Below are 14,375 nucleotides of genomic sequence, written 5' to 3'. Positions count from 1 at the left end.
CTAAATAGAAGATGGCTGGCATTTAAGATGGTAATAATAAGACATGATATTTGCTAGTTTATTTTCTTGCTTACTAAATGATTGAAAGACGACACCATATTACCACTTCATATGTATAAATGGAGGTGTACAGTAAAATAAAAAAGCAATTTTGGAATTAAAACCTAGAATGTGACAATGATTACACCTGAAATATCAGCAGATATAGTAGGAATTATTCAAATGGACAACAAATTTAAAACAAGTACTGTGTAATGATATATACATGAAAGACATAACAAATAATGTTAAACTGGTTAAGTCCTTACTGCTTCAGCTTTTCTGCTGCGTCACGGAGGCCATCGTAGTCATAGTCAAAGATTGGGCCACTTATGACATTCACTCCATTTCTCTCGCTTGCGTAGCGTTTCACAAGCGTCTTCTGGAAGTGGTTCCAGATCTCTGTGGTAAGGAAAAACCAGAAAAATAAACTCCATGAAGGTGAACGCTTTCCAGATGGCCAAATGCTTTCACTCATTTAACCAAGATGCATGAAAGCCAACATCAACAAATGCATTTAAATGCAAAACATCCTTCAAGAAAGTCATGTGCTTTCAGAGCCTTGTGCCACTCTGCAGGACGTCGGTCTTCAAAGAAACATTAACAAGTCCCAAGACATTTTGTACTCGTGGCTGGATTTGTTAAACAGATATAATTATTAGCAGATGAAAAGCCAGCAATGGTCCCTGTACAAAAAACAACTGCTGCAGAAGAAACTGCTGCTACAAAAATTAGTACAGCTTGTTACAATCTGTACTTCTCTGAGAACTGGACAGCACTGTAGTCAATTTTTCTCTGACACACACCCTAACTTGAAACTACTGTGTTACATTATTTAAAGATGGATCATATTTAATTTAAAAGACTTAATATGAGAAAAAATGTCTTTATAATAATGTAGCTTCTCACTATGTGCAGGAATGCCCAAAGTCCTCAAGGATAGAAATTCATTATATTTTTTTCCACTGTAGGTTTAACTAATTTTCTTAATCAGTCCTTATGAGAGAAGAGATTAAAGAGTATTCCCCCCAAAAAAACAATGCTGCAGATACCTCTGATTCGGCGCATAAACATACTGTAAGATATCCTTGATTTCTGACCAAAAAAACTAAATTATTTTAGTTAATTTGAGCACTACATCAACTTCCTTCAACATCATCAGCAGTTCTATGGTCCTGTGCTTCGTGCAACCTGGAACCACTTAACTATCCATCTTATTTAACAAACAGTGGGGAAAAAAAACGAATTTCAGCCATGATATACATGGATTAATAGGCCCAGTGAACTCAGTTCATCCCTCAATGCATTAATTGTTTTCTCCCTGCAACATGCTGAATCAATTTCCACTGCAGGGGATAAATGGTACCAGCCACTCTAAAGAACAGTGGCAAAGCTTATACACTAGTCCTCTCATGGATTTGGAATCATATGATTTGAGACACCCTGTGATGCTTTTCTGAAAAACAAGAGAAAAAAACGAACATTTTTCCATTGCTTAGCTTTCTGTCCGTGTTTACTGCCTATAAAACACAATTTCCTGGGAACCACACACATATAAACCACAGTTAAGTGAATAATAAACTAAAAGGTCAATACCCTAAAAAGGTTTGCATTTGCTACTGTAATACAAATGAAGATAAACACATAATTAACTGCAAGACTAAGCAACCACCTAGCAGGCAGTAAAAACTATAAATATAAGATGGAACACTGAAAAAGGCAAAATGTTTTCCTTAATACCTAGATATCTATGTTAACGCCTCATTTCCATCTACAACACTATGAAAAAGCAAGCACAGACACACACACCAAGTCCAGTTTTTCCAGAAGTCAATTAACCTACCAGTATGGCCTTGGACTGTGGAAGGAAAGCAGAACATGAGGAGAACATACAAACCCCATGCACATAGCACCTCAGGAATTCAACCCAGGGTCCTAGCGCTGTGTTGTAGGTTATAGGCAGAGATTAGAAATGTTTTTACATGGTACTTGCACAACTCAAGAATAAATAGTTTCCAATATTGTCTTTAAAGACTTCTTTCTTTGAGCCAGGATGAAAAATATACTCACTTTTAAAGGCAGGGTACATTGGAACAGTATTTGTAATGAGGAGTGCATCATATCTTGCTTCAGGTGAGGAAGCCAGTTCTATCAATAAATAAAAGACAACTTTTGTTAGTTATTTTCATTGTTAACTATATCTCATACAGCCTTAGTGTGCTCTGGAAAACGCGGGAAAGAGGATGAGGAAAGCATTTTGTCGGTATTTATGTTTTACACATTGAGAAAGATGGTCTATTTAAATTAGTGCTGAAACCACCTAAACTAAATTTGAATGCTAATTACTATTCTACCATCATGAATAAAAGTTTAAGACGGAATGGAAAATCTTTACAGGAACGAGAATACCAAGCCTACATACAGTCATAAATGAAAGGTACCATGAAATAAGCAGTAGAGAAAGGTTATAAAACATTCTTACATTACATGATAGGTTCATTCCATGCTGAAAGGTAAAGAAATGCAAACACCTGAAGAAGACGCTACAGCTGAAACAGTGTTTCTTTTCTTAACCTTTCAGCATGGAAACAACCTTTACCTTTCCTTTGCATGATACAGCTCTGCCTCACAGCAGGTGTGATAATTGTTTTAATGCAGACCTCCTCTTTTCTATAAATTAGAAAACCCAGTATTAGATTCTTTCTCAATACATGGAATGTGTTAAAAAAACAAATTTGTCAATGTATATTTAGGCATACTGTAGTGTGTGCAGACATTACCTAACCATTCTGTTGAGACACTTGGTTGTTTGGGTCAGGCACTTCTTTAATGTTCCCTCTTAGAATATATTAACTAGAAGCTTTAGAACAATTTAAAAAATAAAGCCTTTAACACGATCACATCTTACGTCTCGCTATAATGCTTTAGTAAGCACTTAAATCATATATGAAAGATCTATTAGAATGAACTGAGTCCTTGAGTACTGACTACCAGTTGGTCTGCTTATTGCATAAGAGGACAAACATTTAACATAATATACTCCATTATATCTCATGCATGTTGAGGATTGCATGTTATAGAAATGCTAATTTAGACGTCTGCATGCCTAAAACAAAACATCTGAACATTTTGGTCTGAAAAAAGCATCACAATCTTTTCTCAGAAATACAGCTAGGAAGAATAAGAACAATCTGCGTGATGGCCATATTACCGACAGTGTCACAATATCTGGTACAACGATGAGCACAGAACAGCAGCAGAACTCTTAACTGTTTAGGTCATTGGACGTTTTGGAATGATCCTTTTCCCACTTACGTGGAGGGAAGAGGAATCCATAGGATATCTGTTTATCCGCCTTGTATCCAGAGCAGGACTGACTGTTGGCTGCCGGGATGCGAATATCAGGCCTCACGTCGCTGCACAGCGACTCCGGAAACTGTAATGCATCCGTCTGAAAAAAAACAAGAGGAAAGGAGGAAAATAAGCACTTTATTGTGGGAAAACGTCTATAAAAAGCAGCATGTCCTCATTAGCATGTACTGAGAAGTGGTAAAAACGCAACAAAAGTGTATTGAAATCAATAGAATCGTGTTTTTAATGCCTCTTGGTATATCTGAAACAAAATACCTCTAAAATATTCAAATATCATATAATTATCATAATTTTCTTCAGGAATGACAACAATAACCATTTCATGTGTGCACATTTCAAACTGTAACAGTGTCAGTTTACAGACTGGGAAATATGTATACAGATGTATACATAAGTAAAAGATGACAATATGGGACAACAATAAAAAAGGTTTTAAGGTGGCCAGTGAATCTGTGCAGATTTGATAGGGCACCGATTTTTAAGAACAGGCTGTTTTTATCTTTTAAAATGCTTTTTCTTCAAATTTGATATATATGTAATATAAAGTGAGTATATTACCTGTACATATATACAGTGCCTTGCGAAAGTATTCGGCCCCCTTGAACTTTTCAACCTTTTGCCACATTTCAGGCTTCAAACATAAAGATATAAATTTTTTTATTTTATGTGAAGAATCCCCAACAAGTGGGACACAATTGGGAAGTGGAACGAAATCTATTGGATTTTTGAAACTTTTTTAACTAATAAAAAAATGAAAAGTGGGGCGTGCAAAATTATTCGGCCCCCTTGCGTTAATACTTTGTAGAGCCACCTTTTGCTGCGATTACAGCTGCAAGTCGCTGGGGGTATGTCTCTATCAGTTTTGCACATCGAGAGACTGAAATTCTTGCCCATTCTTCCTTGCAAAACAGCTCGAGCTCAGTGAGGTTGGATGGAGAGCGTTTGTGAACAGCAGTTTTCAGCTCTTTCCACAGATTCTCGATTGGATTCAGGTCTGGACTTTGACTTGGCCATTCAAACACCTGGATACGTTTATTTGTGAACCATTCCTTTGTAGATTTTGCTGTATGTTTGGGATCATTGTCTTGTTGGAAGATAAATCTCCGTCCCAGTTTCAGGTCTTTTGCAGACTCCAACAGGTTTTCATCCAGAATGGTCCTGTATTTGGCTGCATCCATCTTCCCCTCAATTTTAACCATCTTCCCTGTCCCTGCTGAAGAAAAGCAGGCCCAAACCATGATGCTGCCACCACCATGTTTGACAGTGGGGATGGTGTGTTGAGGGTGATGAGCTGTGTTGCTTTTACGCCAAACATATCGTTTTGCATTGTGGCCAAAAAGTTCGATTTTGGTTTCATCTGACCAGAGCACCTTCTTCCACATGTTTGGGGTGTCTCCCAGGTGGCTTGTGGCAAACTTTAGACGAGACTTTTTATGGATATCTTTGAGAAATGGCTTTCTTCTTGCCACTCTTCCATAAAGGCCAGATTTGTGCAGTGTAAGACTGATTGTTGTCCTATGGACAGACTCTCCCACCTCAGCTGTAGTTCTCTGCAGTTCATCCAGAGTGATCATGGGCCTCTTGGCTGCATCTCTGATCAGTCTTCTCCTTGTCTGAGCTGAAAGTTTAGAGGGACGGCCAGGTCTTGGTAGATTTGCAGTGGTCTGATACTCCTTCCATTTCAAGATGATCGCTTGCACAGTGCTCCTTGGGATGTTTGAAGCTTGGGAAATCTTTTTGTATCCAAATCCGGCTTAAAACTTCTCCACAACAGTATTACGGACCTGCCTGGTGTGTTCCTTGGTCTTCATGATGCTCTCTGCGCTTTCAACAGAACCTTGAGACTATCACAGAGCAGGTGCATTTATACAGAGACTTGATTACACACAGGTGGATTCTATTTATCACCATCAGTCATTTAGGACAACATTGGATCATTCAGAGATCCTCGCTGAACTTCTGGAGTGAGTTTGCTGCACTGAAAGTAAAGGGGCCGAATAATTTTGCACGCCCCACTTTTCATTTTTTTATTAGTTAAAAAAGTTTCAAAAATCCAATAGATTTCGTTCCACTTCACAATTGTGTCCCACTTGTTGGTGATTCTTCACATAAAATAAAAAAATTATATCTTTATGTTTGAAGCCTGAAATGTGGCAAAAGGTTGAAAAGTTCAAGGGGGCCGAATACTTTCGCAAGGCACTGTATCTACTCATAATGCTAATTACAAAATTCTAATTCTAAAACAGTCATAGAGTGAAAGTATTTTCAAAATGATAAAATCAGAAGACAAACAGTTCATAAGGATTAATATGATTGTGTTTTATATGAAGCATTCCACAAATGTTATACTCATTTCAGATTATTTACCTTAAAATAACTACAAATGAAAATATGCCAATCAACTCCAGGTAGCTGCTAATACAGTTTAGATATGAACTCTAGTGGTTCTAACAATTAGTATGGCATTGTTAGGAGCTAAGAAAAACTTTATTTTACATCTCACTAAAACATCAGGGTTATGTTACATCTCACTATGGCAGCAGACAAAGCTGCCAAGTTGTTTTGTTACAGTTTTGAAATTATAAATTAAAGTCTTTGCTCTAGAGCACTGGGATTAAGTTATGGATGTGACCATAAATGTTTTTAACCTTTCTTCTCTTTATTGAAAACGATACAAGTATTTAAAATTTAAAGCCTATTTTTCCACTCAACAAACTATTCTAATATAGATGGAAAAAAACTAAAACACAAAACATCTTTTAAAGACAAAGGAAATGTACCCAAAACGCAGTTTTCTGGAAGGAATTATTCCTTTTGCATAATAAGTCTGCTTCATCCCAGCTCTCAAAATCAGTGAGGGAACATGAGACAACTTTAACACAATGATGACCACAATACTGCATTATGTACCTGCTTAGGGACTGTGTATGATGCCCACAGAGCCATGGATAAGGCTTCACTATAACCGCTGACATAGTCGCTGTGGTGAAGAATGCTGTATTTTGTACGGAAAAGCACAGCAGGTCGACCATATAGGAGATGTTTGCCATCTATAAAAGAAAGTCCTCTTTTGTCATCATATTACTTAAAAAAAATTCACTATAAATCAGACTAAACACATCCAACCAGCAAGATCCTCAGATGTAGTATGGTGTTATTTGATTTCAAAACAGAATTTGAAGAATCAAGAGTTTTATCCATGTTGTTGACTGGTTCATTTACTTTTCACATTAAGTAACAAAACCTCTACCCAAAACAATATCGGTACTCCACTTCATATCCACTTCTGTTTTCAAAACATTTTTTGTGTTGTACAGATCTCAAAAGTACAAAGAATGCAGTTACTATAATCAGGGTCACCATGCATAAGGAAAAAAAAAAGGCAAGAGATGGAGAGTTGTTGGAAAACTCCAGGGAAATCTGAACTACAAGTAAAAGGTCAGCAGCTCCTTAAAGCACCAAAAACATCATGAATGTGCTCTATTTTATATTAGAAGGATATTTAATTAAATAACTCTTACTAAGGAAAAATACATTACACAGATGGTTTTAAGGTACAGCACTGCTATTAATTTGTCTGTGAGGTTACGAGCCCATGTGAGTGCTAAGTCAGATTAAAGACATCTTAGACTGTGCCAACCCACTCCATCACTGAAGTGTGTTATATAATTAGATTTCTATGTGCAAAAGACATGACACCATCTGTAAGTCAGTGTCATCATTTGTCATCCATAGGTTTCTACACTAGGGCACCAGCTTGCTTAAATATAATGCCAGGCCACAAACACTCCCTGTCACAGCCATGTTTATGGCAGTATTGATGGGAGACTATATACCACCTGCTTCACTGTCCTGATTGTGCGCTCAGTGACCTCCATCTTTTTCGTCCTTTAAAGAAGCTTCTGCCAAGCCTCCAATTTCCAACTAACAGAGATATGCATTGCTTTGCTCTCAATATGCTTCACAAAAATTCCTTGTGCACAACATTGAATATGGCTTTCATTATAGGACACAGGCTTTAAAATGTTTGGTGGCTCTGTGGAAGAGTGATATACTCAATAACCTTACTACTGGTCGCTAAATTGGGAGAGTATTGCTATATTAAAACATTCCCATACACTGAATTTAACAGTACCTAATAATGAACAAACACCTCTTCCTCCACCAGATTTAAATAAGCACTGCATTAAAAATAACAACATTTTGTGGCTGAGGTTATCATTAACATCCATTTGTGTCATTCAACTTTGATTAATTAAAAGGATAAAATGTAATGAGGAAGCACTAAAATTGACAAAGCAACATTTACGATTTTTTTTATACGCTTACCTGTTAAATACTTAAATTACATCATATTTCTTTGTGGCTTAGCAGCTCTAAAATTGATCTCTTATCTCTGACATAAATACCTATCAATCTCTACACTTCAGATATGAGATAGCTCAAATGAACTCAATGTACCTGTATGTATTCATGTGGACAGATTGGCTTTGCAAACTTATTGAGATATCTATTTTTTGTGAGCAGTAAATGATCAACCTTTTTAAATAAATATAATGTAATCCAAAACTGTGCATCTTTTACGGTGAAGGTGACACACGCTGCAGAGATAAACAAGTAAGTTGCCCCCTGCACCACAGTTCTGTTTGTACCAGCACCCATATTATGGTCACCCTGACCTTCATTATGGTTGTATTTCAAGTTTAAGTATAACAGAATATGAGAATCTCTACCTTCTGTAACAAGCCAATTATAAACCCCTGTGTTTCAGAACAGTGATCTGTGAGAGCGGTCTATTTCGGAAGTTCAGTTTAAACATAGGAACAGAAGAAAAAAAACTCAGATATTTTACCGTCTGATCCTTTGCTTAGCAGGCGTTGGTTCAGTTCATCTCCTTTGTTCTGCAATACAGAGATCAATACTAACTTAAGTGTGTACTGCAATGTACAAGTTGCTCTTGGGGGCTTTTTGCTCAGCAATAAACTTTGTTAGAGAAAATGTTTTCACCTAAAAAAAAAAGAAATCAAGAAAGGTTAAGCTAAATAAACTGGGGGGCATAGGCCCATAAAATAAATGTTTTGAAACTCCCAATTAAATCTACAAACATAAACTACAGAAAGGGAAAAACATTTTTTCTTCTACGCTTTATTAAATGTGCTGTGGCTTATCTGGAGCAAATTTAAGTGGAGACAAAACACTTTGAAACACAACCTCTTGGCATGCTAAGACACCTTGAGAAGGTTTAAAAGTATCTGGTCATGATGACATTTGAAAATGCTAAAAAAAAAAAAAAAAAGACGATCGTGCAGTACTTTGGGATTTGACTAACCTTCAGATCACAAGTGCACCCCAAGTCATCCGTTACTGAGGAAGCAGGCGTCAGATGTGAAGGCTTGGCTACTTCTTCTGGCATGGTGGGTTTAAATGGGGGATTTTTCAAGAGATGGTTCAGACTCCCATGGGTCCCATTGTTGGGAGCAGGCTTCAAACCCAGAAGGTCTAAAGGAAAAAAAAACGTTTTCCCAGTTTTTTTTTTGTTTTCTTCAACAATTTCCATGAATTAACCAAGTATTGGATTTTACAATGAAGACTGCCTAAGGGAAAAAAAAAAAAAGAGATGCCTCTGTCGACTTAAATAAACCTAAAACTTACCACACATGACATTGTAGAGTTCAATGTTTTCAAATGGTGGAACCTTTGTCTTGTATTTAAATGTAGGTCCATAGGCCAAAAAGATGGTCTGAAAAACAAATCTTATTTAGTAATAATAGCAACAGCTGAATAAACGGGAGGTTCCGATTCAAGAGCCACATACCTGCATGCTGTTGATCTTGTTGTCATAGCCATGGTCTCCATAGAAAGCACATTTCCCAGGGTGCTTCTTTCCTTCAGCAGGTTTCCTAGACAAATATAAAACTTGGATATTAACTAGGAGTTATAAGAAATCATTACACTGGCCACTTTTCCAACTGTTGGAGATCCCAGTCCTATTGCTTGTCTCCATTTATTGATAACCTGCACCTGTTAACACAAAGGACAGGATATCTCCTAGATGTAGCATTAGTGGCAGGAGCATTACAGCACTGCAGATCCACACATCACACCAGACTGGTTTTATGCGGCGAATAATTTGCCTAGCCTCAAACCAGCTGTGAGTGAATGCAAATGATACTAGAAGATTTTCTTATTTCTAGGAAAGCTTCCTGTGTGCCTTTTGCTTTTTTAATGTTCATTTGTACTCTTCTCAATTTCCGCTTGCCACCTTAACTGTTTTTTTTTAAAGAAAACGGTAAAGGAACAGACATCAATATATTGTTGAGGACTGTGTGCAGTGATGTAACAGAAACTTCTGAGCATTGTACTACAATGCTGCTTTCCCTCGCAACATCCTTCCAATCAGCCCAGAGGTTTGCAGAAGATACATGTGTTGGAATAATTGGTTGACAAAACAATATTTATATAACAGAATAATTTAGATTTAGAATACATTATTCAAAAGGTAAGAGGCTAGCATGGATATCTATTGGCTAGCTATTGAATGTTGAGTTTAAACCATTCTTTTTCATATATTTTCCTTATTTATTTTATGATGATACCTAATTACATACAATTCTTGCTAAAGCAGCCACAGGTACAGAAAATAATATCAAAATGCTTCTTTTTTTCTAAACAAACATTAACATAGAAACTACATAAAACAGTGTGGCTCCTTTCTAAATCATAATGTAATGTTTATGGAAAGAGTTTCTGTTATTTTTACCCAATTTAGAAACACCGATAATAGTATTGAAAGAAACAGCAAAAACACCAAGTACTCCGATCGTAAAGTCAATAAAATGATTAGTCTCTAATCTTGTATAGAATTCACATGGACACCCAACTGTTACAGCATGCACACTAGATAAAAAAAAAAGATTCAGGTGCGCAATCACATTTCAATTAAATCATATCCCAGCATCCAAGAAACCAGATTCTGATCTCTACTGCAGGAAAACAAAAATGGTCACACTGAAAAAATAATCACTTTTAATTTGCACAATCCAATTGGATGAATTTTCTTTTTATGCTATTGAGGTTAAAATGCAATTGCATACCTTTCACTGAATTAATTTTATTGTATAAAGCAATCATTTGAAAACAGTGCCCCTGCAGCACATTTTAATAAAACATATTGTCTAAAGCAGTAGTTCCCAGCCTTCTGAACCTTACAAAGCACATGTAAGTGCATGAACATACATATATTGAGTAACTCAGGTAGGAGACTGGTGATGTTTCTCCAATTTCACCGACAGGCATGACAAGTGGGACTGACAACAGTTTTAATCTCAAATCCAATGCCCTATCATGTTTTTATTTTCTGCAGACTCCCTGCAGTAGTTTCACAGACCACCAGAAAGCCGCACACTACAGGCTGGGAACTGCTGGTCTTTTGTGGAATACAGTATAGTAGAACTTTTGAGACAGAATGGTGTAGTGTATACACCTTGTATGATATAAAAGTTTTGAAAGTGACGTGATTTTTTTTTTTGTGATCTTGGAGGCTGGATCCTGGACCTCTTGGCAATGTGAATTTTAATGCAAAGAACCAAGTTAAAGGAAAAAGAAAAAAAGTTACTTCATGCCAATCAGAATAGACTTTTCAAGCATTTCAAAAAGTCTTGTTTCACCCAAGTTTGATGCATTGTTTTTTGCATGCCATTCATTACCTGAGGGAATAATCCAAGTGACTGCATGGCTCCAGATGATTTTTAATGCTTGATTCCAACATATCTCTGCTGAGTGCGAGAGAAGTTACCTGCCAATCAATTTCTAGCAATCATGGAGCACAGCCTATCCCCGAGGCACTATACTATAAGCCTCATTCAAAGAGCATATTTTCAAACAGTATCTTGAAATAAATAGCTTTTCTGTTTGGAAGACCTTTTCATCATTCTACCTTTCTGATTATCTAGGAAAAATACAGATTTGTTTTAGCTTTAGAGGATTTAGATCACTCACCAAACAAATGAATGAAAAATATTAAAAGCATTTATCATTATGTTTTAACACAGCAATATCTGCATTATATCTGTATTGTTCTTAACAACCAAGATGACTTTATGGGATATCCATAAGATATCCAAGACCTGTGACCATAGTAAACATTATGCATTTCATGTAGGGAGCTGCGTCAATATGCATAGGCTGCAAAGGAACAGGTAACAGCTTTATTCCATACGGAAAAGAAATGAAAGGAAACAACTTCGGCTGTGAAGCCTTCTTCAGGTGTGAGGGAAGAAGGCTCACAGCTGAAGAAGGCTTCACAGCCTAAATGTTGTGTTTGCTTTCTTTTCAGCATGGAACAAGGCCATTACCTGTTCCTAAACATTATATATTAAGGAAAGTGTCTGTTGGAAACTGTCAAGGTTATCATTTTTGATCAGTTTCAAAGAACTCCAATTAACATTGAGGAGCACAAAGGACTAAATGCATATCCTAAAGTGTAAAAATATCTGGTTTTGACATACTTCTTTTAAATTTTATTAAGCATGTCTACGGACTCCATGCACACAGACCTACGCTGAAACAAGTTCAAATTTGACTTCGCTCTCACCTTAAAGCTGCAAGTACACAGTTTTCAAGTGAGGCACTACCTGAAGTTCGGCAAACGGACTTGATCTAAACCTTTTTAAATGGAGCTGCATACGTCTGCTATCTACAGGAGGATACTTAGCTTGTTGCTAAGTAAAAAAAAAAGTTTCTTTCAGTTCATTCGGCTGGTACCGGTGATTAGACTGTATCTTTGCAGCAAGACTTGAAACATGTCTTTCATTTTTCTTTCTCGTTTGCCAAGTAAAATATGAGAACCTCCCAGTAGAGACAACTTCTTCTTGAATTCCTGATTTCCCCCCTCAGTTATTTTCCCGCCCATTGACTTGTTTTGACGTCATGGCTGCGATTCTTCAAAGCAAGAAACTGCCACCTTGTCTGGGTCTGAACACATTAAACTAAAGGGTCTTTCCCAGAAGCTAATCGGTGCTCGCTCTACGCTTAAAAAACATTTTGGAATGGCTTATTGGCTCCACAGGATGCCATTACCTTGCAACATGCCACTTCCTTTCCACAAGCAAATGGATGTCTTCAATTCTTCGATTATTGGCGTAGTGTAAGCGCTTAGGGAGGTGCTGCTTCAGGTAAGGCTTAAAGTGCTGGTCTGCTTTCTTACACTGAAGACACAAAATATTAGTTAGCCTAGACGCGACTGATGTAACTCGAGCATAAACCTCTATGTTCAAACTGTGCAGGTCAGTTGGACATTTGGCCTTCATCCACAATAATGTGAAACTGCTCACCATCGGGTTAAAACAAATGTGGCGGCCTGTTCTCCGTGCATTACATAAATGCTGAATAATGGATATCACCTAGGTATCCAATGTCAATGCCTTAACTGGAAGCATAAACTTTGAATGTTACTATAGACTACCTAAGTGAGAAATAAGCGGCATTCCATTTCAGATGGCAGGACGCCATAGAAAAGTGTACTCACCGTTAGATTAGCTACAATTGCTTTAGGGTCATCTGAAAATGAAATAAGAAAGATGTTAAAGATTTACATGAGCACATATATTTGTAAGTAATTTATATTTTAGGTAAGTTACATAAATTAGAACACTAAACATTTTTCCTGCCTCTATCGCACAAGGAAAATACTACCAGTCCCAAAAAACTCCAAACCTATACATTTTCATTTCTAGATCATTCAATAGGTTGATAAAATGCAGTTATGTTCTGTTGATATTGCTGTGGTAATTACTGCACTGTAAACAGCAGATACATTCCATAGTGCTCTACAGTTAGAAATTAAACACCATAGACAACACCCAGTGCTACTCGACATGTAGGATAAACTCTGAAATAATGCTTTCACTTCTCATTAATCTATATTCTCCATGTCATAGAGTGCATGTACAATTATTCACCACAGGTTCAAATGCCGTTAGATAAAATTAATAAGTCTATTAACATTAATGTGTTCCACATAGGTGGCCAAGACTATACAGAAAATGAAAATAGTGACTCAGACCATTTCCATCTAACCTGATGACTGCACACTTTTCTCAATAAGCACTTACCAAACATCATGGTTAAAACACTTTTGCAAACAATTTTATTCATTAAAAATAGAGCATTATTATATAACAATTAGACTTATGCTGAAATTGACAATTGAGCCAAGAAAGAGAAATTGCCTTTTAGCATGTTTGCAAGGGTCCTCCTGAGCAGCCCTGAGGGACGTTTGCCGAAACGCTTCACTTTAACTTCAGTAATCAGGACGGAAAAAAAAAAGAAATCAAAACGGTATTTCCTGCAAGAGAGCTCAGATTCTTGTGGCACGACAAACCCCGACGCAAGAAATCTGAACAGAATAAAACGCAATCCAAAAGTACAGGTGATTCACTAGTTAGCTTTGCATGTCCTGCAGCATTACATTTTATAACTCACATTTGGAATTGTTGGGTGATCTTGAGCGAATTCTGCCTAAAGATCCTGGTATCAAAATAATATCATCCACATTAGGGAGGTAAGAACTTAAGAATTCAGTTCTGTCGCAATTGGCTTCTTCCATTCCTATGTAAAAAAAAGCATAAATATGGAGTAATTAAACTAAGCATACTATCCAATTCTTACAAATCTTGATGCATTTGATTTAACACCAAGAGTATAAGAGAACATGCCAGAAGAAGAGTGGAGTCAAAACAACAGCCAGCAACATGTATTGGTATTCTATAGGGGAAATCATTTCAAAACACTCTCAGCAATGGAAAATTAGACCTTAAAACAAGGATTTGTATACATTTATACACAATATATGCAATACTACCCCTCACCAAGATTAGCACCATAATCACTGGATTCATTTGCATGATCATGTGGCAGAGCAGATACTAGGCTTGGTTAATGGAAAAAGAAGTTCTACAGTAAAG

At 36.9% G+C, this 14,375-nt stretch overlaps 1 protein-coding gene across 5 annotated transcripts in view; it reads right to left on the bottom strand.

The window, feature by feature from the left end:
• The window catches only part of enpp2 (ectonucleotide pyrophosphatase/phosphodiesterase 2), a 31,529-nt gene that overhangs the window by 4,601 nt on the left and 12,553 nt on the right, over nt 1-14,375 (bottom strand). For 2 of the 5 annotated variants that reach the window (XM_069194913.1, XM_069194912.1), the window contains exons 13-25: nt 13,894-14,019; nt 13,641-13,709; nt 12,938-12,969; nt 12,490-12,617; nt 11,118-11,183; nt 9,227-9,311; nt 9,064-9,151; nt 8,741-8,910; nt 8,264-8,312; nt 6,322-6,461; nt 3,355-3,490; nt 2,110-2,187; nt 309-441 (exon numbers count right to left, since the gene is read on the bottom strand). In XM_069194913.1, coding sequence (XP_069051014.1) covers nt 309-441; nt 2,110-2,187; nt 3,355-3,490; nt 6,322-6,461; nt 8,264-8,312; nt 8,741-8,910; nt 9,064-9,151; nt 9,227-9,311; nt 11,118-11,183; nt 12,490-12,617; nt 12,938-12,969; nt 13,641-13,709; nt 13,894-14,019 — 1,300 coding nt within the window. The remainder of the gene's footprint in view (nt 1-308; nt 442-2,109; nt 2,188-3,354; nt 3,491-6,321; nt 6,462-8,263; nt 8,313-8,740; nt 8,911-9,063; nt 9,152-9,226; nt 9,312-11,117; nt 11,184-12,489; nt 12,618-12,937; nt 12,970-13,640; nt 13,710-13,893; nt 14,020-14,375) is intronic. The other 3 variants (XM_069194915.1, XM_069194914.1, XM_069194916.1) reach the window with 3 other exon arrangements.

Source organism: Lepisosteus oculatus, chromosome 10, assembly GCF_040954835.1.
Source record: "Lepisosteus oculatus isolate fLepOcu1 chromosome 10, fLepOcu1.hap2, whole genome shotgun sequence".
In the NCBI taxonomy this organism is placed as follows: Eukaryota; Metazoa; Chordata; class Actinopteri; order Semionotiformes; family Lepisosteidae; genus Lepisosteus; species Lepisosteus oculatus.
The sequence above is the reverse complement of the archived record's forward strand: the minus strand, read 5'-3'. Positions and strand labels throughout refer to the sequence as shown.